Source organism: Thalassophryne amazonica, chromosome 5 (assembly GCF_902500255.1).
Source record: "Thalassophryne amazonica chromosome 5, fThaAma1.1, whole genome shotgun sequence".
NCBI classification, from domain to species: domain Eukaryota; kingdom Metazoa; phylum Chordata; class Actinopteri; order Batrachoidiformes; family Batrachoididae; genus Thalassophryne; species Thalassophryne amazonica.
The window spans coordinates 33,928,782-33,953,523 of NC_047107.1; the positions used below are offsets into that span (position 1 = coordinate 33,928,782).

Genomic DNA, 24,742 nt, shown 5'->3' on the forward strand with positions numbered 1-24,742 from the left:
ATGGTTTCATGTGTAACGATGTGGATACACAACAAAAACACGGCTGAGAAATCGTGTTTTTCTCTGTCTAATTATTGCAAAAGTGAAGCACTGACCTACAAATCTGACATGCAGATTGTTTGGCATGCGTTTGTTGCTCAGGAGAAGAGTAACGGGCTCATAAATGCTGCATTCTTTCCTCTTGCGATCTCTGGTACTCATGAGGGTTTTTAGTATTTACACTACTTGCTACTTCTGCCAAGGATTTCATTATTATTATCGCTCTCTGTTCTCTTTAAATTGATCCTAGCTGTGAATGTGTTTGTCTGTCTATAAGTGTGGCCCTGCAATAAGCTGGCGACCTCTCCAGGGTGTATCCACCTCTTGCCCTATGACGGCTGGAACAGGCTTCAGCCCTCCCATGACCTTTAACTAACCTTTTATTTGGGCATGGAAAATGAATGAATACTCCAAGATTAGACTGTTTCTCAGGAATCTGCATGCAATCTGGCTGGAGGACTTGCATACATGGACACAACTGCTGATCTGAATGGATTGTGGGAGTTTTTTCCACAACCAGACCTTGAAAGTTGCTGGGGACTGTATTGGAGTCAGCGTCCACAGTAGTAGATATGTTTCATAACTGAGGGCAATCTGAATACCATTCAGAGGAGTCACTGTGATAGGACCGATCTAAATTTTAGGCTGTAGAGTGAACTAAGAAAGCAGTCTGTGATGACCCTGAGAGTAGACCCAAGGAATCTCAGCAGGTGTCTCTGTAACTGTGGTCTCGTAATCCTTAACCTGCATACAGATACATCACAGCACTTTTTTTTTTTCTGCAAACCTCAATGCAGGTCTGAGAAAAAAGATCATAGATTTACACAAGTCATGATTGTAGCCATAAACAAATACTGTTGGGGAATTGTAGCCACTTTGCTATGGTCTGGAAGAAGACTTAAATGATCATTCTTGGGTCAGATGATCAGGAGCAACTCAGACCTGCCCTGAAGTGGAATCTACTGGAAGACCAGTGTCTCCGTTGACACTCAAGACGAGAGAGAGGCTTCTATCCAAGAATGAAGTCCCAGCTTCAAAATCAACACCTTCAAGCTTGAATAAAGTTTGCAGCTGAGAGAGAGAGAGAGAGAGAGAGAGAGAGAGAGAGAGAGAGAGAGAGAGAGAGAGAGAGAGAGAGAGAGAGAGAGAGAGAGAGAGAGAGAGAGAGAAAACCTTCCAGAGGGAAGTTTTATGGTCATAACTTGTGACAAAGATGGATTTGGTTGGTCACAATGACCAGGGGTATGTTTGGTGGAGTAAAACTGTGACATTCAATCACAAGAATACGGTAACAACAGTTTAACAGTAATATTTAGTTGTGCTATATGTGTATTTTTTTTCAATGTTTCTATGCCCCCCCCCCCCCCCCCCCCCCACACACACACACCGACACATCACAAATAAAATCAGCCCATCTGTTAAATAATTGGCCAATCTTATGAACCCATTACATTTTGGCGTTGATCAGGATCCATCTGCATTTTCATTCCAAGGTGTGCATGCTTGATCATTGGCGTTGGGTCCTGCCCAACACTAATATGTGCCTCAAATACCAAAATGGGGATTCAGGTGCAAGTTGTGTTGACTGTTGGGCCTTGGTGGAAGGATGCACTTGAAGTAGTTCTACGTGTTTATCTGATATTAACCTTTGAGCCAATGGTACCAATTTGTTCACATTGTTGGGCCGTTACTTCTTGCAATATATGTTTTGAGCAGTATATGTTTAGTCTGTGTTTCTTCTTTCTCCGTCTTTGCCCATAGGCATGACTCACATTAGCCGTCAGTTTGGTTCTACTAGACACTGTGTCGTCCACATCAAACACCCTTGGCAAATTAAGTGATTCTTTTTCCCTTTTGTGCTTTTCTTCCATGCTTCTCCCAGTCCTGGAACTCTGAATGATTCTCCATGGTAACCTAGGATCGGTTTCCTAAACAGAGCTGCACAGAATTAAACTGAATGTAAACGGACAAGATGGACGGACGGTCACGTTGTTAAAGGTGACATCTTTCTCTCTTTTTGATGATCAAATTTCCTATTTCCAGTTATGGAAACATTGGAGTGGATTCTGAAGAGGTCACGCTCTCCATTTGAAAAGTCAAATATCTACATATTTTGACAGAAAGCCAATGGAAAGGAGAGACTTTGTGAGTCATCATGCTGACGTTTTTCCCCTCTTTCTGTTGCATCAGAACAAACAGTTGCTGTAAAAATACACTGGAGTTATTTTTTGCTATGAGTTTCAAAGTGAAAATACCATCAACAGTATTCTGTCTACGTTAGCACTTCTTTCCACTGTATTAGGCAGGTCTTGCCAGTTTAGTTATTTCAGAAATAAAAATATTGTGAACTAGAGGCCATCTGTATGTTATGTGATGGAGTATTATGACCACATTAAGTCAAAACAAAAGTGAGATTTTGATGAATTATTTTTCAGTTTGAGAAAACAGCCATACTACTTTGCACTCATCTGATCCTACAGACATCAGGAGTGACGCAGAGTACGTCCTGATTAGTCCTTGGCTTGGGAAGACCTAGGGCTGTATGTGTTTCTCCATGTGGAAGTGGAACTGTGTCAGGAAGGGCATCCAGTTCAAATCTTGTGCCAAATCCCAGATCTGTACTGGATCTGCTGAAGTGACTCAGAAAAAGTGGGGGCAGCTGAAAGATACACAACACTTTTGATTTCGAGAAAAAGTGGAAATGTCAAGAATAAAGTCAAACTTTCTGTTGTGTGGGCCGCCAGAAGAGGAGGTACTGCTGGCCCACCACCAGAGGGCGCCCTGTCTGGAGTGCGGGCTCCAGGCACCAGAGGGCGCAGCCGCCTCACAGGAGCAGCCAGGGTGACAGCTGTCACGCATCACCTGCAACAGCTGTTACCAATCATCTGATCGGCAGGAGTATATCAGCAGGACGACGTCTCCACCTCTTTGCCGAGATATCGTTTCTACCTAGAAGGTAACGTATCTCAGCTGACGGATTGTATCCTTTTGGATTTTGTGCATTGTTCTGGAGATTACTTTTCCAACGAGAGGTGGAGGTAGCTTTCCTACCGTTCGGATTCCTGGGTGCAAACGCGCCCTCCTTTAATTGTTCTTTGTTCCTCGCCAGCAGTACCAGGTCCGACACGCGGAGGCAGTGGCCACCTGGGAGTTCGGGACTTGGCGGCTCCAGTATTCCCGGGGTCTGGTGGCGGAGGAAACCGTGTGGTTCCGGTTCTACTTTGGAGAGGCGTCTCCTATCTTCGAGCCTGCCCACACGACACCTTTGTGAATTGACTTTTGTCCATTATTGTAATCTGTTGTATTTGTTGTGCACATTCATAACAGTAAAGTGTTGTTATTTGACCTATTCCATTGTCCGTTCATTTGCGCCCCCTGTTGTGGGTCCGTGTACTTACACTTTCCCAACAGGATATCTCGGCCAGCGTCATGGATCCCGAGGGGCGTCAACCGGCTGTTGAACGGCCAATGGAAGAACAGGGCGCACAGGCGTCCGCAGGAGGAATGATCGGTGAGTTGCAGCGGATCCTCACCGCTTTCACGGCTCGGTTGGATTTAATAACCGAGCAGAACGTCCTCCTTAACCGCAGGGTGGAGGCTCTCGCCGCGCAGGTGGAAGCGCGCCCTCAGGGCGCTGCTGCGGCTCTCCCTCCTGTCGACCCTGTGCGTAACAGTGACGTTCCACAGGTCGTTCAACGACCCCTCCCACCTTCCCCGGAAGCATACATAAGCCCTCCAGAGCCGTACGGAGGTTGTGTGGAGACGTGCGCGGACTTCCTTATGCAGTGTTCGCTCGTCTTCGCACAACGTCCTGTCATGTACGCGACTGATACTAGCAAGATAGCTTATGTAATAAACCTGCTTCGCGGTGAGGCACGCGCTTGGGCTACAGCGCTCTGGGAGCAGAATTCACGGCTCCTTCAGACATATGATGGGTTTGTGAGGGAGTTCAGAACAGTGTTCGATCACCCAAATAGAGGAGAGACCGCTTCAGCCGTGCTGCTGTCAATGAGACAGGGGCGCCGGAGCGCAGCTGCCTATGCAGTCGACTTCCGCATCGCGGCTGCGAGGTCCGGCTGGAATAGCACTGCTCTCCGCGCCGCCTTTGTAAATGGACTGTCGTTGGTCCTAAAGGAGCACCTGGTGGCTAAGGACGAACCGCGGGATTTAGATGGGCTTATTGATCTAGTTATACGATTAGACAATTGGTTAGAAGAACGCCGTCAGGAACGAGACGAAGGGCGTGGCCGGGCACGCGCCGTCCCTCTCCCTTCCGGTTCCGACCGCGTCCCGCCCTCCCCACGCTCCACGGCCCCTACGCTCCGTGTGGTTACAGCTCCCCCTGCTGACGAAGCTATGGACACGAGCAGGGCCAGAGGAGGCTGGCCCACGGAGCGTGTTTTGTTTGTGGCTCGATAGAGCATCAGGTAAGAGACTGCCCCGAGCGGTTAAACACCAACGCCCGCCCCTAGAGACTGGGCTAGGGGTGGGCCGAGACATTCACGTGGGACACACCCACATTGCCACACGACTCACAGTTACAATCCTTTATGAGGATTTAACCCTGAAGGCCCCAGCACTGGTGGACACGGGCTCTGAAGGGAATCTGTTAGACAGCAGATGGGCCCGGGAGATAGGGCTCCCTCTGGTGGCGCTTACCTCGCCTGTGCAGGTGCGGGCACTAGATGGCTCCCTACTCCCTCCAATCACACATAAGACACCACCTGTAACTCTGGTGGTGTCAGGAAATCACCGGGAGGAGATCGAGTTTTTTGTGACTCCTGCTACCTCCCGTGTGATTTTAGGGTTCCCCTGGATGCTAAAACACAATCCCCGGATCGATTGGCCGTCCGGGGTAGTGGTTCAGTGGAGCGAGACCTGCCATCGGGTATGTTTAGGTTCCTCGGTTCCTCCCAGTTCCCAGGCTAAGGAGGAGGTCAGAGTCCCGCCCAATCTAGGGACGGTGCCGGTGGAGTACCATGACCTTGTAGATGTGTTCAGTAAGGATCTGGCGCTCAACCCTCCCCCCCCACCGTCCGTACGATTGTGCCATTAATTTGGTTCCAGGCGTTGAGTTCCCGTCCAGCAGGCTGTACAACCTCTCACGACCTGCGCGCGAATCAATGGAGACCTACATCCGGGACTCTTTAGCTGCCGGGTTGATCCGGAATTCCACTTCCCCCATGGGTGCAGGTTTCTCTTTTGTGGGAAAAAAGATGGCGGACTACGTCCATGCATTGATTACAGGGGGCTGAACAAAATCACGGTTCGTAACCGATACCCATTGCCCTTGTTGGATTCAGTGTTCACGTCCCTGCATGGAGCCCAAATATTCACGAAGCTAGATCTTAGAAATGCGTATCACCTGGTTCGGATCCGGAAGGGAGACGAGTGGAAGACGGCATTCAACACCCCGTTAGGTCACTTTGAGTACCTGGTCATGCCGTTCGGCCTCACAAACGCCCCCGCGACGTTCCAAGCATTGGTTAATGATGTCTTGCGGGATTTCCTGCACCGATTCGTCTTCGTATATCTAGACGATATACTCATCTTTTCTCCGGATCCTGAGACTCATGTCCGGCATGTACGTCAGGTCCTGCAGCGGTTGTTGGAGAACCGGCTGTTTGTGAAGGGCGAGAAGTGCGAGTTTCACCGCACTTCTTTGTCCTTCCTGGGGTTTATCATCTCCCCCAACTCCGTCGCTCCTGATCCGGCCAAGGTTGCGGCTGTGAGAGACTGGCCCCAACCCACTAGCCGTAGGAAGCTGCAACAGTTCCTCGGCTTTGCAAATTTCTACAGGAGGTTCATTAAGGGCTACAGTCAGGTAGTTAGCCCCCTGACAGCCCTGACCTCACCAAAAGTCCCCTTCACCTGGTCGGATCGTTGCGATGCCGCGTTCAAGGAGTTGAAACGGCGTTTCTCGTCTGCACCTGTTCTGGTGCAGCCCGATCCTAGTCGCCAGTTAGTGGTTGAAGTGGACGCTTCGGACTCAGGGATAGGAGCTGTGCTTTCCCAGAGCGGGAAGACCGATAAGGTCCTTCACCCGTGTGCCTATTTTTCCCGCAGGTTGACCCCGGCCGAACGGAACTATGACGTCGGCAATCGAGAACTCCTTGCGGTGAAAGAGGCTCTTGAAGAGTGGAGACATCTGTTGGAGGGAACGTCCGTGCCATTCACGGTTTTCACTGACCACCGGAACCTGGAGTATATCAGGACCGCCAAGCGGCTGAACCCCAGGCAAGCCCGCTGGTCACTGTTCTTCGGCCGTTTTGACTTCCGGATCACCTACTGTCCCGGGACCAAGAACCAGAAATTGGATGCCTTGTCCCGGGTACATGAAGATGAAGTCAAAACGGAGTTGTCGGATCCACCGGAACCCATCATCCCGGAGTCCACTATCGTGGCCACCCTCACCTGGGACGTAGAGAGAACCGTCCGGGAGGCCCTGGCACGAAGCCCGGACCCCGGAACTGGGCCGAAGAACAGACTCTACGTCCCACCAGAAGCTAGGGCTGCAGTCTTGGACTTCTGTCACGGCTCTAAGCTCTCCTGTCATCCAGGGGTGCGAAGAACCGTGGCAGTTGTCCGGCAGCGCTTCTGGTGGGCGTCCCTAGAGGCCGACATCCGGGATTATATCCAGGCCTGCACCACCTGCGCCAGGGGCAAGGCTGACCATCGCAGGGCTTCGGGACTGCTCCAGCCGCTGCCCGTGCCCCATCGCCCCTGGTCCCACATCGGCCTGGATTTTGTCACGGGCCTCCCGCCGTCCCAGGGCAACACCACCATCCTCACAATAGTGGACCGATTCTCCAAGGCGGCCCACTTCGTGGCCCTCCCGAAGCTCCCGACGGCCCAGGAGACAGCGGACCTCCTGGTCCACCACGTCGTCCGGCTGCATGGGATCCCAACAGACATCGTCTCCGATCGCGGTCCCCAGTTCTCCTCGCAAGTCTGGAGGAGCTTCTGCCGGGAACTGGGGGCCACGGTGAGTCTCTCATCCGGGTATCATCCCCAGACCAACGGGCAAGCAGAACGGGCCAATCAGGAGGTGGAGCAGGCCCTGCGTTGCGTGACAGCCGTGCACCCGGTGGCCTGGAGTACCCATCTGGCCTGGATCGAGTATGCCCATAACAGCCAGGTGTCGGCAGCCACCAGCCTCTCCCCTTTCGAGGTGTGTCTGGGGTACCAACCTCCTTTGTTTCCGGTGGTTGAGGGAGAGGTCGGTGTGCCCTCGGTCCAGGCCCACCTACGGAAGTGCCGTCGGGTGTGGCGTGCCGCCCGTTCTGCCTTGCTGAAGGCCCGGATGAGGACGAAGGCCCATGCAGACCGTCGGCGGACCCCGGCCCCTACGTACCGGCCAGGGCAGGCAGTGTGGTTGTCTACTAAGGACATACCCCTTCAAGTGGACTCCCCTAAACTGCAGGACCGGTATATCGGTCCGTTCAAGATCATCAAGGTCATCAGTCCAGCCGCAGTGAGGCTTCAGCTTCCGGCCTCACTGTGGATCCATCCCGTTTTCCACGTGTCCCGGATCAAGCCCCATCACACCTCACCCCTCTGTACTCCCGGTCCGGCACCACCTCCTGCCCGGATCATCGATGGCGAGCCGGCTTGGACTGTGCGCCGGCTCTTAGATGTCCGTAGGATGGGCCGGGGCTTCCAGTATTTGGTGGACTGGGAGGGGTACGGACCTGAAGAACGCTCCTGGGTGAAGAGGAGCTTCATCCTGGACCCGGCCCTCCTGGCCGATTTCTACCGCCGCCACCCGGACAAGCCTGGTCGGGCGCCAGGAGGTGCCCGTTGAGGGGGGGGTCCTGTTGTGTGGGCCGCCAGAAGAGGAGGTACTGCTGGCCCACCACCAGAGGGCGCCCTGTCTGGAGTGCGGGCTCCAGGCACCAGAGGGCGCAGCCGCCTCACAGGAGCAGCCAGGGTAACAGCTGTCACGCATCACCTGCAACAGCTGTTACCAATCATCTGATCGGCAGGAGTATATCAGCAGGACGACGTCTCCACCTCTTTGCCGAGATATCGTTTCTACCTAGAAGGTAACGTATCTCAGCTGACGGATTGTATCCTTTTGGATTTTGTGCGTTGTTCTGGAGATTACTTTTCCAACGAGAGGTGGAGGTATTCCTGGAGGTACCGTTCGGATTCCTGGGTGCAAACGCGCCCTCCTTTAATTGTTCTTTGTTCCTCGCCAGCAGTACCAGGTCCGACACGCGGAGGCAGCGGCCACCTGGGAGTTCGGGACTTGGCGGCTCCAGTATTCCCGGGGTCTGGTGGCGGAGGAAACCATGTGGTTCCGGTTCTACTTTGGAGAGGCGTCTCCTATCTTCGAGCCTGCCCACACGACACCTTTGTGAATTGACTTTTGTCCATTATTGTAATCTGTTGTATTTGTTGTGCACATTCACAACAGTAAAGTGTTGTTATTTGACCTATTCCATTGTCCGTTCATTTGCACCCCCTGTTGTGGGTCCGTGTACTTACACTTTCCCAACACTTTCAGTATGATATATATATTTTTTTTAATTTTGCATTTTGAAAAAATATTGATGATAAAGCTGAACTTTCAGTATGTCAGCCATAGGTACTACTTACAGCGATACTACTTACAAGTTTTTAAAATTTTTGGAACATATTCCCTTGAATTCTTTAAGTAACATTCTTTGATGTCATAAAGATCTGCTGGGGATAAAAGTCAGAATCCTGGTGTAATAACAGCTGGGTGTCATTTCTCAGGCAGAGGTACAAGTGTTCTCACATGTGCCTTTTTCATCCCCCTGCAGGTTTTTTCCATTTATTTGCAGACCCCAAAAGGGCGTGTGTAGGTGTCTGTCACTGTGAATTCAGCGTGACGTCTCTGTAATTTGGAAAGGAGGTGTCAAAGAACCAAATATTTTATAACCTCCTCAGCTGGCCTCATATCTGATAAATATTCTGGACTCGGCCAACAACAGCAATTGAAGAATTGAAGACAACACTGGAAAAAGACGCTCACATTTTTTAACTGTTGCAGAGCCTCTGCAACATTTAACACAGATGAACTGAACTTATTTCATTGAGCACTTTTAAGTCCAGACTGAGGGCACTTGAGATGACTTCTTTACACTGTAACTGTTTTTCTTAGTCACATGTTATTTTAATTGTGCAAATTTAATTCTAATTGTTGTTTGTTGCCTCTTAGCCAGGACTCTTTTGCAAAAGAGGATTTTCCTGGTTAAATAAAGGTTAAAAAGATGTGTAGATCAACACGAAGAATTATTTGAAGGGGCTCAGATAGATTCAGAAGTTTGAAAATACTGTAGTACTTAAGTTGCATTTCCACCAGCAATGCTTCAATATCTAAAGAACCACTTAAAATGTAAAGTCTTTAGGGTCATTGTGGCCTGTCTTACTGTCTTGTTGTGAGAATTGGGTGCTAACCAGTCTGTCTTTCGTACCAAGTCTCTTCGGAGGATCCTTGGCTACCCCTGGAATGACTTTGAATCAGCCTAGCGGTTACTTAGGGGGGCTGAGTTGAGGAGTGTTGCTTGAGGGAGCGTCAGCTAGAACATTCTGGACATGTGGTGTGTTTCTCTGGGCATGATCCAGTGTGTAGGTGCATGAGTGTTGAGGACGCCCACGCTTTACCTGCCTGCAGCAGATAGGTTATTTCAGAGATGTGGGGATGAACCGGTTGTCTGCCTGGGTGATTGTCATCAGGGGCCAAGTCAGTTCTGTGATGTCGTGGATGCACCAGTGCATGCACCCAGACTCGACTTGATGAGCTTGATGTTGCGATGGGTTGCGTTTTCACAGAACTACAGGAACTGTACAGTGCTACATGACTGATTAACTCAAATGCATTCTGGTCCCAGATCTTGGTAGTGACCCAGATCTGGTGTGTTGTTGATCTTTGGGGAGGTGATGGTCTAGTGGTTAAGTGTTGGGCTTTAGACCAGAGGATCCGCGGTTCAAAACCCAGCATAAATGGTAAATGGACTGCATTTATATAGCGCTTTTCCATCTGCATCAGATGCTCAAAGCGCTTTACAATTATGCCTCACATTCACCTCGATGTCAGGCTGCTGCCATACAAGGCGCTCACTACACACCGGGAGCAATGGGGGATTAAAGACCTTGCCCAAGGGCCCTTAGTGATTTTCCAGTCAGGTGGGGATTTGACCCCATGATCTCCTGGACTCAAGCCCAATACCTTAACCACTAGACCATCACCTCCCAGTCAGCATGACTGGAAAAGGACCCTTGGGCAAGATCCGTAATCCCCTAGTTGCTCTCGGTGTGGAGTGAGAGGTTTGCATGGCAGCATCGTGACAATCGATGTGTGAGTGTGTCTGTGTGAATGGGTGAATGTGAGGCGCAACTGTAAAGTGTTTTGACCTTCTGATGCAGATGGAAAAGCGACATACAAAATGTAGTCCATTTACCATTTGGCAGATGTATGAGCTCTAATGACTGGTTTCTAAAGACTCACCACAGTACAGCAGAGAGGCCAGAACCACCAGAGGAGGGCTAAGACCAGAAGCAGAATCAGGATGAGCAGAGCGATGGCCAGGATTGTCCCATCAGACTGTAACAAAGACACAAAGACAAATTAGACCCAAGGACGACACAGGAACCCAACACTTTCTGCTGAGCTGAACTTTAATCATTTAGACATCTAGTTTGGTTTGTGTTCCATTGTTTGGACTGGTTTTATGGCTTTGTTAATCATTGTTGCTGTGTTTTGTTTTGTCTTTTTTATATGATTTTAATCACTGTCATGGCCACAAACAGTGTGAAGGGCAGGAAAATCCTGAAGAGAGCAGTCCTGTGTGTCTTAGTGACCGTCTCATCTAAAAGCTTTTGTTGTTATCGACTGGAAAATTTTACATTTAGGGTGAAATGTCACCACAGCATGGTTCTCCTGCCACATTGGGTACAACATTAAGTCTTGACTGCTGATGTTTCATTTTTTATAAATCTGGGTATTTTTTTTACTTGTTTTTCCCTTCAGAAATATGTTTCCATTCAGTTTTAAATTTTTACATGTGGTGAATAGGTAGGGGAAACCGGGGCACAGTGGATCAGAAATGTTTTGTGGCAGCATGAACACATTATGCATAGGTTTAGGTCATTCTATTGTGGATTTCGTGCAGCAAGTTATTGTTTATAGTGCAGCAGATAACTGAAACAATCCTTCACATGGCAATGCAAGCACCAGATTTGGCATGAAGGTTCTTCACAAATCAGTGTTTGAGAAAAAAGTGCTGGCAACATGAAAATCCAATATGACAGCCAGGCAGGGGTCAATGAAGAATGACACAGGGTCAAAATTTAAAAATGCTCCAATCATATTGAAAGCTATACCAAATTATGTGTCTGATCACAAAGATTCCAAAAAGGTATAGTTTGGTCTATCTATGACTGAATGTTCTGGAGTTATGGGGTAAAAACAGCAAGAATGATAAGAAAGGTCAGTTTCAGTTTGCACAGGAGTCAAAAGTTAAAGTTGCTCCAATTTTGGTAGAAAGTGGTGCAAAATATTGGTTGAACTAATAGGATTAATAAATGGAATAGTTTTGACTGTGTTGAATGCTTGGTTTGCAGAGTAAATATCAAACAATGTTGACGTCCATTGGATTCTATGGCATATGACATATGTTACCTTGTAACGTGACAACTGAGCATGACACATGGTGCAAACTATTCCTTTTTAAACCCCTATTGACTCAACCAATAATTTGCATCACATTTTACAAAAATTGGAGCAGCTTTAACTTTTGACCCCTATACAAACTGAAACTGACCTTTGTCATCATTTTTGGTGTTTTTTCCTCATAACTACATAACATTCAATCATAGATATTCCAAACTATACCTTTTTGGAATAGTTATGATCAGACAAATAATGTGTTATACTTTTCAATATGAGTGGAGCATTTTTAAATTTTGACCCCTGTGTAATTCTTCATTGACCCCTACCTGGCCACCATATTGGATTTTCATGCTAAACACTGATTTATGAAGAATATTCATGCCACATCTGATGCTTGTATGACCAAGTGAACAATTCTGGCCAAAAGTCATACTTATCTGCTCCACTATTATATGTTATTGTTTATATGGCTGTGTGTTGCCTGACAAATATCAGTGCAAAGACAAAACTGAGTGAAAACGGTGCGGTGTGGGGTGGGATTAGTTAATAAATGTGAGCTAATAAATCAATAAATAACACTGGACATAAAGTATTCCAAATAACAAGCATTTAATTATCTGTGTGGGGGTTATTGTGAGGATAATTAAGCTGTCAGAGTCTGCAGGTGAACCCGAGAGCCGCCCATGTTCTGCACTCAGGGTGTTTCTACTCACACAGCCCACAGTGGAAATGGTGACTGAGCTGGATATGAAACTCAGGCCTTCGTTCATGCTCACATAAAGGGTTGCTTCCCTGAAAAACAGAGAAAAATGCCTCCGCTGCCATATGGGTCACATGGAATTTAGCCAGCATTTATGTAAATCAGTCTTATTACTTACATTCCTTCATCTTGAAGCACTGGTGCAGGGCAGAGAAGATATGTGTCTTCAACAATCAAAGGCTTCATCACTAGAAAAGAAGTAAAAAAAAAAAAATGGAAGCACCAGCCAAACATTCCAGTCTTTATATCCGGGTCATTCTTTAACTACGGGCACTATTGGCCTTGTAAATGTAATTTCCACCACACCATTGCCTTACAATATAAAGCGCCTTGGGGCAACTGTTTGTTGTGATTTGGCGCTATATACATGTGCTCTGATGTTACTGTTTATCTCCATAGAAACTACCCACATAATCTTTCATACAAACCTTTTAAAGGGACATTATTGTTGTGGTGGAAATTACGGCAATAGTGTGGGACAACTACATTTTGTTTAAAAAAATCACAACAGTTGTATGACATTGAATACCCCAATTATGTTTTGATTATTTTACTGAGATTTTATTCAGAGATATTTTAAAACATTAGAAAAAAACATTTGTTTACTATTCATTTTTATCATTGAAGATCAAAAGTCTGGGTGTGGGACAAGCACAAAACTGCAATATTTGCATATAATGATGCTGAAAAAAGGTGAAAACGTCATCATAGACTACTAGGACAAATTTCTTCAAACACTTTCATTGTAAAGATAACTATAAAAGTGTGAAATTTCCCCTTTTTTCTTTTTTTCATAAAATATGATCAAGGGACATAAAAGTGCCCGTAGTCTAAGAATCACCCATCCACTGTCACACAAACCAGGAGGTTTTAGAATTTAGACACCAACAAATCACGAGCAAATGGCCTCGTAAACCCCACCGTATATTGATTGATTTACACCACATGATGCACATGTTGACAGAAATCGAATGATGTAAGATCCTTGACGGCGACTTGATTAGCAAACTGTCTGGAATGCTTTGTTGTCTAGTGTCTGGAGGCGTCTGTTGGCCTCCAGTCAATTCCTTACGACTTCAGCATTTAAGGCCGTTCTAGTCTCTTGGTCTCATCCAGCTGTCTTTCAGGCAAACGGCTCCAAAAAGCACGGAGCCAAAAAGTAGAGCAGCAGCTGCACGTGGGTGAATGCTGCTCTGCTATAGAAACAGCAAGCAGGAGGGAGCAGGGCCAAGATAAACTGGGCCAGATAGAGCTGACCTCTGCACACACCTTGCTGCACTCAGAACAGCTTTCCAGTTTTCAATCTCAGCAACTAATCCTTGTGAGGGCAAAAAATCAGAGAGGCTCACATACCGTGATTCTAGTCATCTACTAAGGCTTTGTTCAGGCTGCCAGTCAAAATGTGATTTATGTGCATATCCAACTTGAATCGGATTCCACACTGAACAGTCAAAAGTCTAATGTAAAGTCTGTTTTTCCAAATTTGTTTCAAGCCTCATTCATAGGTGGTTTGAAATGCAATTCAAATCGCATTTTTGCAAATCCGTTTTTGTCTGAACACTGTTTTGTTATGTCAATCAATCAACTTCAATCAACTTTTTTCTTGTATAGCGCCAAATCACAACAAACAGTTGCCCCAAGGCGCTCCACATTGCAAGGCAAGGCCATACAATAATTATGAAACACAGTCTACGTCTAAAGCAACATAACCAAGGGATGGTCCAGGGTCACCCGATCCAGCCCTAACTATAAGCCTTAGCGAAAAGGAAAGTTTTAAGCCTAATCTTAAAAGTAGAGAGGGTATCTGTCTCCCTGATCTGAATTGGGAGCTGGTTCCACAGGAGAGGAGCCTGAAAGCTGAAGGCTCTGCCTCCCATTCTACTCTTACAAACCCTAGGAACTACAAGTAAGCCCGCAGTCTGAGAGCGAAGCGCTCTAATGGGGTAATATGGTACTATGAGGTCCCTAAGATAAGATGGGACCTGATTATTCAAAACCTTATAAGTAAGAAGAAGAATTTTAAATTCTATTCTAGCATTAACAGGAAGCCAATGAAGGGAGGCCAACACGGGTGAGATATGCTCTCTCCTGCTAGTCCCCGTCAGTACTCTAGCTGCAGCATTCTGAACCAACTGAAGGCTTTTTAGGGAACTTTTAGGACAACCTGATAATAATGAATTACAATAGTCCAGCCTAGAGGAAACAAATGCATGAATTAGTTTTTCAGCATCACTCTGAGACAAGACCTTTCTGATTTTAGAGATATTGCGTAAATGCAAAAAGGCAGTCCTACATATTTGTTTAATATGCGCTTTGAATGACATATCCTGATCAAAAATAACTCCAAGATTTCTCACAGTATTACTAGAGATCAGGGAAATGCCATCCAGAGTAACGATCTGGTTAGACACCATGCTTCTAAGATTTGTGGGGCCAAGTACAATAACTTCAGTTTTATCTGAGTTTAAAAGCAGGAAATTAGAGGTCATCCATGTCTTTATGTCTGTAAGACAATCCTGCAGTTTAGCTAATTGGTGCGTATCCTCTGGCTTCATGGATAGATAAAGCTGGGTATCATCTGCGTAACAATGAAAATTTAAGCAATACCGTCTAATAATACTGCCCAAGGGAAGCATGTATAAAGTGAATAAAATTGGTCCTAGCACAGAACCTTGTGGAACTCCATAATTAACTTTAGTCTGTGAAGAAGATTCCCCATTTACATGAACAAACTGTAATCTATTAGACAAATATGATTCAAACCACCGCAGCGCAATGCCTTTAATACCTATGACATGCTCTAATCTCTGTAATAAAATTTTATGGTCAACAGTATCAAAAGCAGCACTGAGGTCCAACAGAACAAGCACAGAGATAAGTCCACTGTCCAAAGCCATAAGAAGATCATTTGTAACCTTCACTAATGCTGTTTCTGTACTATGATGAATTCTAAAACCTGACTGAAACTCTTCAAATAGACCATTCCTCTACAGGAAGGAATGGTCTATTATGTGTGTAATATAATATACCTCATGCCAAGAAACACACTGCACCTCCTGTTGGTCAAGCACATCACATACATAGGTGTCTCACACATCTGTGTATTTACATTCTGCAGCATTTCAGCTGCTGCTCAATATTTCTACATCGTTTATCTTTGTTAAAAAGCGTGTTTAATTCACACGATCTGCATTTTCTGTGACTGTTTTTGGACACTACTTTTTGGAATTTGTGTGATTGTGTGTGTGCACGTGCATTCATTCATTCATTTTCTGACGCATATCTGGGTCCAGGTTGTGGTGGCAGTAGGCCAAGCAGCTTAACCCACACTTCCCTATCCTCAATCAAGTCCTGTAATTCTTCCTGTGGGATCCCAAGGTGTTCCCAAGCTAGCTGGGAAATATAATCCCTCCAGCGTGTCCTTGGTGTTCCCCGGGACCTCCTCTCAGTTGGGCGTACCTGAAAGACCTCCCTAGGGAGTTGACCACGGGGCTTGAACTACCTCAGCTGACTTCTATAGAAGAAAAACCACCTCAGCTCAAAGTTCCTCCTGGATAGTCAACCTTCTCACCCTGTCCAGAAGTGTAAGCCCAGATATCCGATGGAGGAATCTAATTTACGCCCCTTGTATCTTATTTTTCGGTCATTATCCAAAGTTTATTAGCATAGGTGAGGATGGGAACATAAATCAACTGGTAAATTGAAGCCTTCTGTTTCAACTCCTTCTTCACCATGACTGTCCGGCACAGTGTTCTTAAAACATCAGACACTGCCCCAAGCAGTCTATTGATCTCACACTCCAGTTTACTCCTACTCATGAACAAGACCCTGAGGTACTTAAACTCCTCCACCTGGAACAATAACTGTCCTTTGACCCAGAGAGGACAAGCCACCCTTTTCTGACAGTGCTGGTGCTGATTCTCATCCCAATTGCTTCACACTCTGCCTCAAGTGACCTCTAATGTGCTCTGTGCACATTGGAGGTCACTGCCTGATGAAGCCAACAGAATCACATCATCCACAAAAGGCAGAGATGCAACTCTGAGGTCACCAAACTGGACATTCTGTGTTTCCTGACTGTGCCTTGAAATCCATCAGTGAACATCGTAAACAGGATTGGTGACACAGGGCAGCCCTGGCAAAGTCCAACACCTACCAGGAACAGGTCCAATGCAATGCCAAGAATGTGGACACCACTCCTACTTAGGTCATATAGAGACCGGATTGCACATTACAGTGGTTCTGGTACATCATACTCCTGCAGCACCACCCACAGGACACCTTGAGAGGCCCAGTTGTATGACTTTTACAAGTCCACAAAACACATGTAGAGTGGTTGTTCATAGTCCCAACACCCTTCTAATATCCTTAAGAAGGTAAAGAACTGGTCCACCGTTCCACGATCTGGATGAATCTAAGGTTTGACAAATGATCTAAGTCTCCTCTGTAGTACACTACACTGGCATGAGCTTTTCGAGGGAGGCTGAGAAGTCTGATTCCTGTATACCTGGAACATACTCTCCGGTCCCATGTGGGCGCACACTTTTTTTTTTTCACAGCTTGTTTCGCAGATCCAACTGTCACCCAACAGCATGCATGTTTTGGATGGTACTAGTGTTAGCATTTGTAGCAGCAGCTTCATGATTTTAGGTTGGTAACCCATGATTACTGAAGAAATAAGTGGCCACAAATTTTTAAGGGTCACACCAAAGCAAAACAGTTATGAGAACCACTACTCAGCCCCCCAAAGTATTATTGAATAAACACTCAAACTGAGGTTAGACTGTTAGCTGAGATAGTTTGTAACATGCTAATGGCCTTGGCATTTGCAGCAGTTATCATAGCTTGAAGATGTTAGGTCAAATTAATCCAGGATTACTGAAGTTGGTCTTAATTTTTAATGGCCACACCAAAGTAAAAACGTTATGAGAACCATTGCTCAGCATATGAAAAGTATGATATAATAAATCTGGTATAATAATAAGACTATTAGCTGAGCTTATGGCTGTTTGGGTTTTATTTGTCCTGCAAACACACACACACACACACACACACACACGTTTTATATATTAGTCTTGTATATGTTTTATATATTAGACTTTATATATTAAACTTTAAAAAATGAATATACATATACATGTAAACTCACCAGCTTTGATTGATTTTTACAAGCCATATCTTCTGAGCCAAAGAACTCTTTGTGGGTTTAGTTTCAGCATTCCAACATTATTTGAATTTCATTACTATAGTAACCAATGTGGATAAGACGGCAGATGGGAACTGCAACACGGACACATAGAACAAATCTGGTCACTTGCTGTATATAATGTCAATCAGTGAGATTAGATTTGAATCAACTAAATCCAATTTGAACTGGCCGTGTGAACAAAGCCTAAACTGATCCTACAGTGATATGTTCCTTGTGTTTCATTTGTGTGTTTCCCTTAAAGAAAACGTCCTTTGTTAGTATGCAATCTATAACGGTGCCACTGGCATATAATGACAATGAAATGTCAAAGTGTTACCATGTGGGCTACCAGGGATGAGATCAGACTGTGTGCACTGTTATTTGTAATTACTGCAAACTGTGCCCTAGAGGCGTTGGCTTTATTCTTTCTTTTTTTTTTCCCCTGCTCTTGAATGCAAGAAAGAGGTGATTCTACATTTCTACAGGTTGGCCCCTATATACAGCCAATTTCCCCAAATTAACTCCTAACTATGCCAATTAGTCATTCAGAAGCTTTTACAAGTAATTACATACATTCCTGGAATCGTCTATATTTAAAGAGATGTTAATATTGATGTATGAAAACTGGTGAGCCACTGAACAGCTGACATACTGAATAAAACATTAAATAAATTTATCTTGTAACTATCTATAATCTTCTTCTTTGTCTTTCGGCCAAGTGGCCTCTGTGTGCGTGTATGCATGCATGTGTAAGGTTTTGATCATGGAGAAACTGGGGACAGCTGACATTTGCCATTTAGTATGCTGATGTATTTTGGGTCAAGGATAAATACTGTGGAAACAGAAAGTTGATAGGGATATTAGCTAACAACAGTGAACAATGAACATTGGACTGCGATGCACCATGGGAGTTTGTGGTTTGGGGGTTTTAAATGTTGTTACTGTGGTCCATGTTAATTTAACAGTCTTGTTAGTGTTATTGATTTATTGTGTTTTGTAGTTCAATTGGTTTAGTTAGTTTAGTTAAGTGTCTTGTTGCCATTTCCATGAGTGGGAAGTGTGGTGCGTTTGATGTCTTCAGCCACTGTCTCTGTTTGTGGGCATGTAAAAATTAAAGCACCTGCTTGCGGCAGAATGCAGAAGAGACAAAAAGCTCTGCCTCGGGCCTCATTCTTTCATGTAACTTGCACAATATATTAAAAGCAAAGTGGCGTTTGTGTATATGTATGTATGCATGCATATATATAACTAATCAGAGACAAACTGTGGAGAGGTGACATTTGCCATCTGGTATGCTTATGTATTTTGGGTCAAGGATGAATGCCACCAAAACATAACGTTGACAGGACTAATATTTTTGGAGAAACTATGGATATTAGCTAACAACACTGAACAATGGATGTTGATAATTACATTCTGGACACACATGCCATTCCAGCAGGGGGTACAGTAAATCATCTATATATTAAAAGCCAATGGCATCTGTGTACTTACATGTGTGCATGCGTGTGTGATTTTATTTAGTAAATTCAATGCAAGTACATAATATAATTGTAAATACGTAAGAAATACATGAATGACACAAGAAAGTGAAAATACTTATTTCCATTGTGGTACATTTAAAAATCAAATGACAAAAAAGAAGTAAAAATAAAATGAAATAATAATAATAATAATACTGCTAATAGTGTGTATATGATATCAAAACCTAAACAATTTATAAATACATTAAAATAGTAAATTAACATTAAAAATTGTGTAATGAACAGGATGCACTGTTGAAGTCTAAGGTCAAAGGTTCTAAAAACATTCTGGACTCACACATCATTCCAACTCATTATAGAAACATAATTTATTACCACCCTTGAAAAATGTCAGCTACCTATTTTATAAACACTACCCAATCTAGAGCCCGTGGATCCTTACAAGCAATGCACAAGTTATTTTTAAGTTGGGTTATATGGAAATAAAGTCGATTTTCAACAAAATTAATTGAAAATTGAGTTTGTAGCCAAGGTGTATGTAAACCTCTGTCCATGTTTCATCAAAAGAAACATATTAGAAGACATAATTAAAATTTTATCTCCTGTCCTTTGTATAATTCAACAGCGCTGCTGCTGCACAGCTGTCATATCAGTCACCATAATGATGCTCAGAACGCTTCCCTCTGCCAAATCCTGGTGTGTTCGACTATATCTGCTGCTACTTTTTCCTGGAGACATTCGTTTAGACATCTACTCATCTGCTCGACACATGTAGTTACACATTAGTGCCTTCCTTTTTGTCACTTCTCCACATGCAGTGGGCTGAGAGAGAAAGAAAGGATCTTTTGTAAATTAAATGGTTGCCCTTATAGAAACATCATCACCTCGAGGCGAGCTAACTATTTCCAAATTATTTTCAGTTCACGTTTGGCCCTGATGGAAAGTAAACAAGTTCCAGAGCCTTGTGTGTAAACATGCTAAGACAATATATCTGAAGTACACTGACACAATTAGATCATTGTAGTCAAATTGTTTCCATGTCTTCTTTTGATTTTCAGGAATTCACATGTTGTTTATTCAGAAACAATTATGATTTTAGCATTTAACTGGCTGAGTATTAATACAGGCTTCCATCCAGTGATAATCCATACGTTCTTATCCAGTGCTCAGTCACATGAAGCTGGAGGATTTCCCAGCATTCCCTATGGCACAATAATTTGATTTAAAGTACATGATTCTTTGGTCTTCTGGTGGTCTGTGACACACAGTGAAACTGCAATGTCAATGTTTCAATAGGACTAGAGATGTTTGTCGCATGCCATCGCTCTGCTTTCCAGTCTCATGGCTCTCCAATCACAATAGAAAGGCACTCTGAAGAACACTTTCAACCATATTTATCATATTTACTAAAGATCTGAGTGTGTAAAAATGTGCACAAATGTAACGGAGGCCAGCAGGTGGTGCTGTGAAGAATGCCAAAAGACACTCCAGCAGAAGATGCTAAAGGCCATGGGTTTAGCCTCATGGTTACAATGCCTGCCTCCAATCCTGGGGACTGTGAGTTTGACCCCGGAGTGGGACCAAGCAATGCAGGTTGCACAAACACTCACAAATGCATCTGCATGCTGATTGTGTAACATTGTGCAATGAGAACTGCATTTGTCAAATGTGCAAAATAGTCTATTTACCTTTATGAATATGCAATTTGGAGTTTGTCCAGGAGGGAACATTCAAATTAGTTGCACTGACACATGCAACATGATTTATCCAGGTCGAAAGAAAATTTAGCAGTTCGTTGAATGCATCTTTATTTTGCAACTTTGAAACTTTGGCCTTAATTTACTGCGCTTAATAAACTGCTGTTCCAGCAGCAAAGACACCGCTGCCTCCTTGTACACAGACTAAAGACAAATCATTCATTGCTTGGGCTATAAAGGGTACACCTGTTGCAGTATCGTTCATTGTTGGGGGAATGAAGGCTACACGCTAGTCACATTTCAAGTAGTCTTCAAATGGGGGCAGCCTCCTCACGCCACTTTTGATATAAGGGACTGATGTTTGCAGCCTTTAAAAAAAAAAATCACCTCTTAACTTCCTCAAACATACACACACATTATTTAGTGGAATGTTAAGGTCCAAGGTGTGTCAGAGGTGACGCATCAACATGATAGGCACCACTCGGTGATAGGCGTCACTGACCTGGGACACAGCCCGAATGTGGTTAGCATTAACATATGAGGTCCTGTTAACTGTGGGTGACGCTGAACCCATGAATGATGCTACCAAGTTTGATGCGAACAGTTGGTATTAACCATTTTTAGCACAAATGAATTAATTTATTCAGCACACACAGTCCAAAACAACAACAAATGCATAAGTCAACCACATATCCTAACAGTGATTCGCACATATAGATATGGTAATTATATATGTTTAAACAACCTGTGAAATATCACAAAATGTAATTTATAAACAGAGATAAAAATCTTTCCAGAAAGAACAAGATTTAGTACGGAACCCAGGAGAGGTCACTTAAAGTGATATTTTTTTTCTGGCCATGATAATTTGTGTGCACGTTTTCCTTTAATTGAGCCCACAAATTAATAAAACGTGCACGTTTTATTAATTTGAGAGCACGTTTGCTCTAAAGTTGTGCTCAAAAGTTTACATTTTAATGGCCGTGATAATTCATGTGCACGTTTTCCTTTAATCAAGCCCTCGAATTAATAAAACGTGTGCACGTTTTCCTTTCATTCAAAATGAACTCCAAAATATGAGCTAAATTGTCATCCTCACGACGGGGAGACGCTTCGCCCTCAGCATCCTTTTTAATGTGCTTAAACTCCAGATGATGCCATGCTGGGTAACCAGTATTCTCTTGTGCGCCCAAACCATGATGATATACCCTGACCACATCCATTTCTAATGGGGGAAATGAAATGCATTACACTGTCTGCTGGTTTGTTGACTAATAGCCAAAGTTTGTGTGTCACGACAATATTGAATGCATGTTTTACAAATTGTGGCCACGTTTAAGTAGATTGTGCCTTTGTTTTACTCAAACGATGCCTAAAACGTACGCACAATATAATAAAACATGCACACAATATAATAAAATGAGCGCACAATATAACAAAACGTGCACACAATATAATAAAATGTGCACACAATATAATAAAACGTGCACACAATATAATGAAATGAGCGCACAATATAACAAAATGTGCACACTATAACAAAACGTGAGCACAATATAATAAAACATGCACACAATATAATAAAATGAGCGCACAATATAACAAAATGTGCACACAATATAATAAAACGTGAGCACAATATAATAAAACATGCACACAATATAATAAAATGAGCGCACAATATAACAAAATGTGCACACAATATAACAAAACGTGAGCACAATATAATAAAACATGCACACAATATAATAAAATGAGCGCACAATACAACAAAACGTGCGACAATATAATAAAACGTGCGCACATTCTCTCCACATGCAAAACATTTTGCGATGACACTTCCAGGGCTCCGTAATTTAGGTATGTAGAACAGACCACTATTTATACTCAATAGTGTTTAATCAATGTGTTATCTTTTATTTCTGGGCAATCCTAACACAAACACTAATACCGTGGATGATGTTAGCTATGCATGGTGTTGGCTGGAGATAATGCTAACCAAGCTTGACAACCGTGGTGATATCCATAGTTAGCATAACTGCGGTTAGGGTTTTCCTTATAGCAGTGTGCCTGGTGTAGTAGCACATCCAGAGGTACAGAATCAGACCAGCAACAGCAAAAGTAATTTTTAAAACTGGAATGAGTGTTGAAAACTGATGAATTAACATGTACTGAGTTCAACTGCTTGGTGTGTTCAGTGAATTGTGTCACAACGTGAGAAATAACATTGAACTTTAGCTTACAAGATCTTGTTTCTTCCACAGAGGAGCAGGCCTGTAGTTTCTTACTTGCTTTGTAATTAGACCTGCACCTCCTGCAGTTAGTGTGGCGTGTGGCAGGAAATGGGTTTGGCCAACAGTAGCTGTTAATGAAGTCTGTGTGGAAACTGCGTGTGCCCTTAAAGCCTTTTCAAAAGCCTTTGTGCCTCGTGTGCGGGTTTTTTCCCCCCTCCACTTTAACTTGTGCCTCTGGCATTTTTCCGGGCTGTAAATTACACAATGCGTACTCTAAAACACAACGCCGCCAACATTTAGGTGTTCATTTGATCACAAACAGCTCCAACTGTGTGGGTGACTTAGCCTGTGAATTTTGGGAAAGTGTAATTTTCTTATTAATTTTACAGTGTCCTGCTGTCTCATGCCACGAAGCAGAAAGAAGCTACTGTAATGGCCATATCTTTGTTTTTCGGTTTGTTTTAAATCAGTTTGTCGTCATGTGTTTGTTTGTCTGTCCATAAAGATATCACCAAAACACAAAGAGCAATTTCAATCAGACTTAATGGATAAAATCAAATAGACTGTCCTCTCACAACTCAGGTCATAAGTCAATGGTCAAGGTCAACTGAGAGGTCATTGACAATTGTTTGTGGCAATTTTCTTATTAAACAAAACAAAGCAATTTCAATCCAATATGGTGCATAAACTCAGTAGATTATCCCCTTGCAACACAGGTCATGTCAAGGTCAACAGTCAAGGTGAAATCAGAGGTCATGATATACTGTTTGTAGCAATATCTTCAAAAAACAAGGAGCAATTTTAATCCAATATGGTGGATAAACTCAGTCAACAGTCCTCTTCTAACACAGGTCATGTCAAGGTCAACTGTCAGGGTCAAATGAGAGGTCATCATAGACTATCATAGCAATATCTTCAAAAAACAAAGAGCAATTTCAATCCAATATAGTGGATAAACTCCATCAACAGTCCTCTTCCAACACAGGTCATGTCAAGGTCAACTGTCAGGGTCAAATGAGAGGTCATCATAGACTATCATAGCAATATCTTCAAAAAACAAAGAGCAATTTCAATCCAATATAGTGGATAAACTCCATCAACAGTCCTCTTCCAACACAGGTCATGTCAAGGTCAACGGTCAAATCAGAGGCCATTGAATAAATTACATTAATGACCACATTGGCAAACGTGTTTTTTTTTTTTTTTTTTTTTTTTTTTTTTTTTTGCTCAGATGTCTGCTCACCTGAAGCTACCAAATATATCAAACCTCTGACATCAATGACATCACTTGAAGTCAAATAGCTCACAGTGACATGGCAGTGCAAAATCTGTCTGTTAATGCACTGCAACTGAGCAAATAACTTCGGGCGGGGACAGGCAACAAGCGTCAGTGCTCACTCTTAGTCAGGGTATCGTTGATCCGGAAGCTGCACATGACCTTATCGACATTACGAGTGTGGAGAAAACCATTTCCTCTCACCACCACCTGGAAGGACTCTTAGTGAGCAGAACAGACACACAGATGTAATGCTAAAACCAAGACACACAACATGAAAAATGTCATTATTAATAGGAAGTGAGCTATCCTGGTCTTACCTCCGGCACAGATACTGGATGGCTCGGCTGCCAGGATCTCAATGCAGGATTTCTTCAAGATCTATGGAGTAGATGAGAAAGGAGTTGTGCTTTGGTCATTTCC

At 44.0% G+C, this 24,742-nt stretch overlaps 1 protein-coding gene across 1 annotated transcript in view; it reads right to left on the bottom strand.

The window, feature by feature from the left end:
* LOC117510300 (anthrax toxin receptor 1-like) overlaps positions 1-24,742 on the bottom strand; it is a 144,787-nt gene that overhangs the window by 47,414 nt on the left and 72,631 nt on the right. The window contains exons 9-13 of the mRNA XM_034169955.1: positions 24,640-24,700; positions 24,442-24,540; positions 12,559-12,628; positions 12,394-12,472; positions 10,517-10,612 (exon numbers count right to left, since the gene is read on the bottom strand). Coding sequence (XP_034025846.1) covers positions 10,517-10,612; positions 12,394-12,472; positions 12,559-12,628; positions 24,442-24,540; positions 24,640-24,700 — 405 coding nt within the window. The remainder of the gene's footprint in view (positions 1-10,516; positions 10,613-12,393; positions 12,473-12,558; positions 12,629-24,441; positions 24,541-24,639; positions 24,701-24,742) is intronic.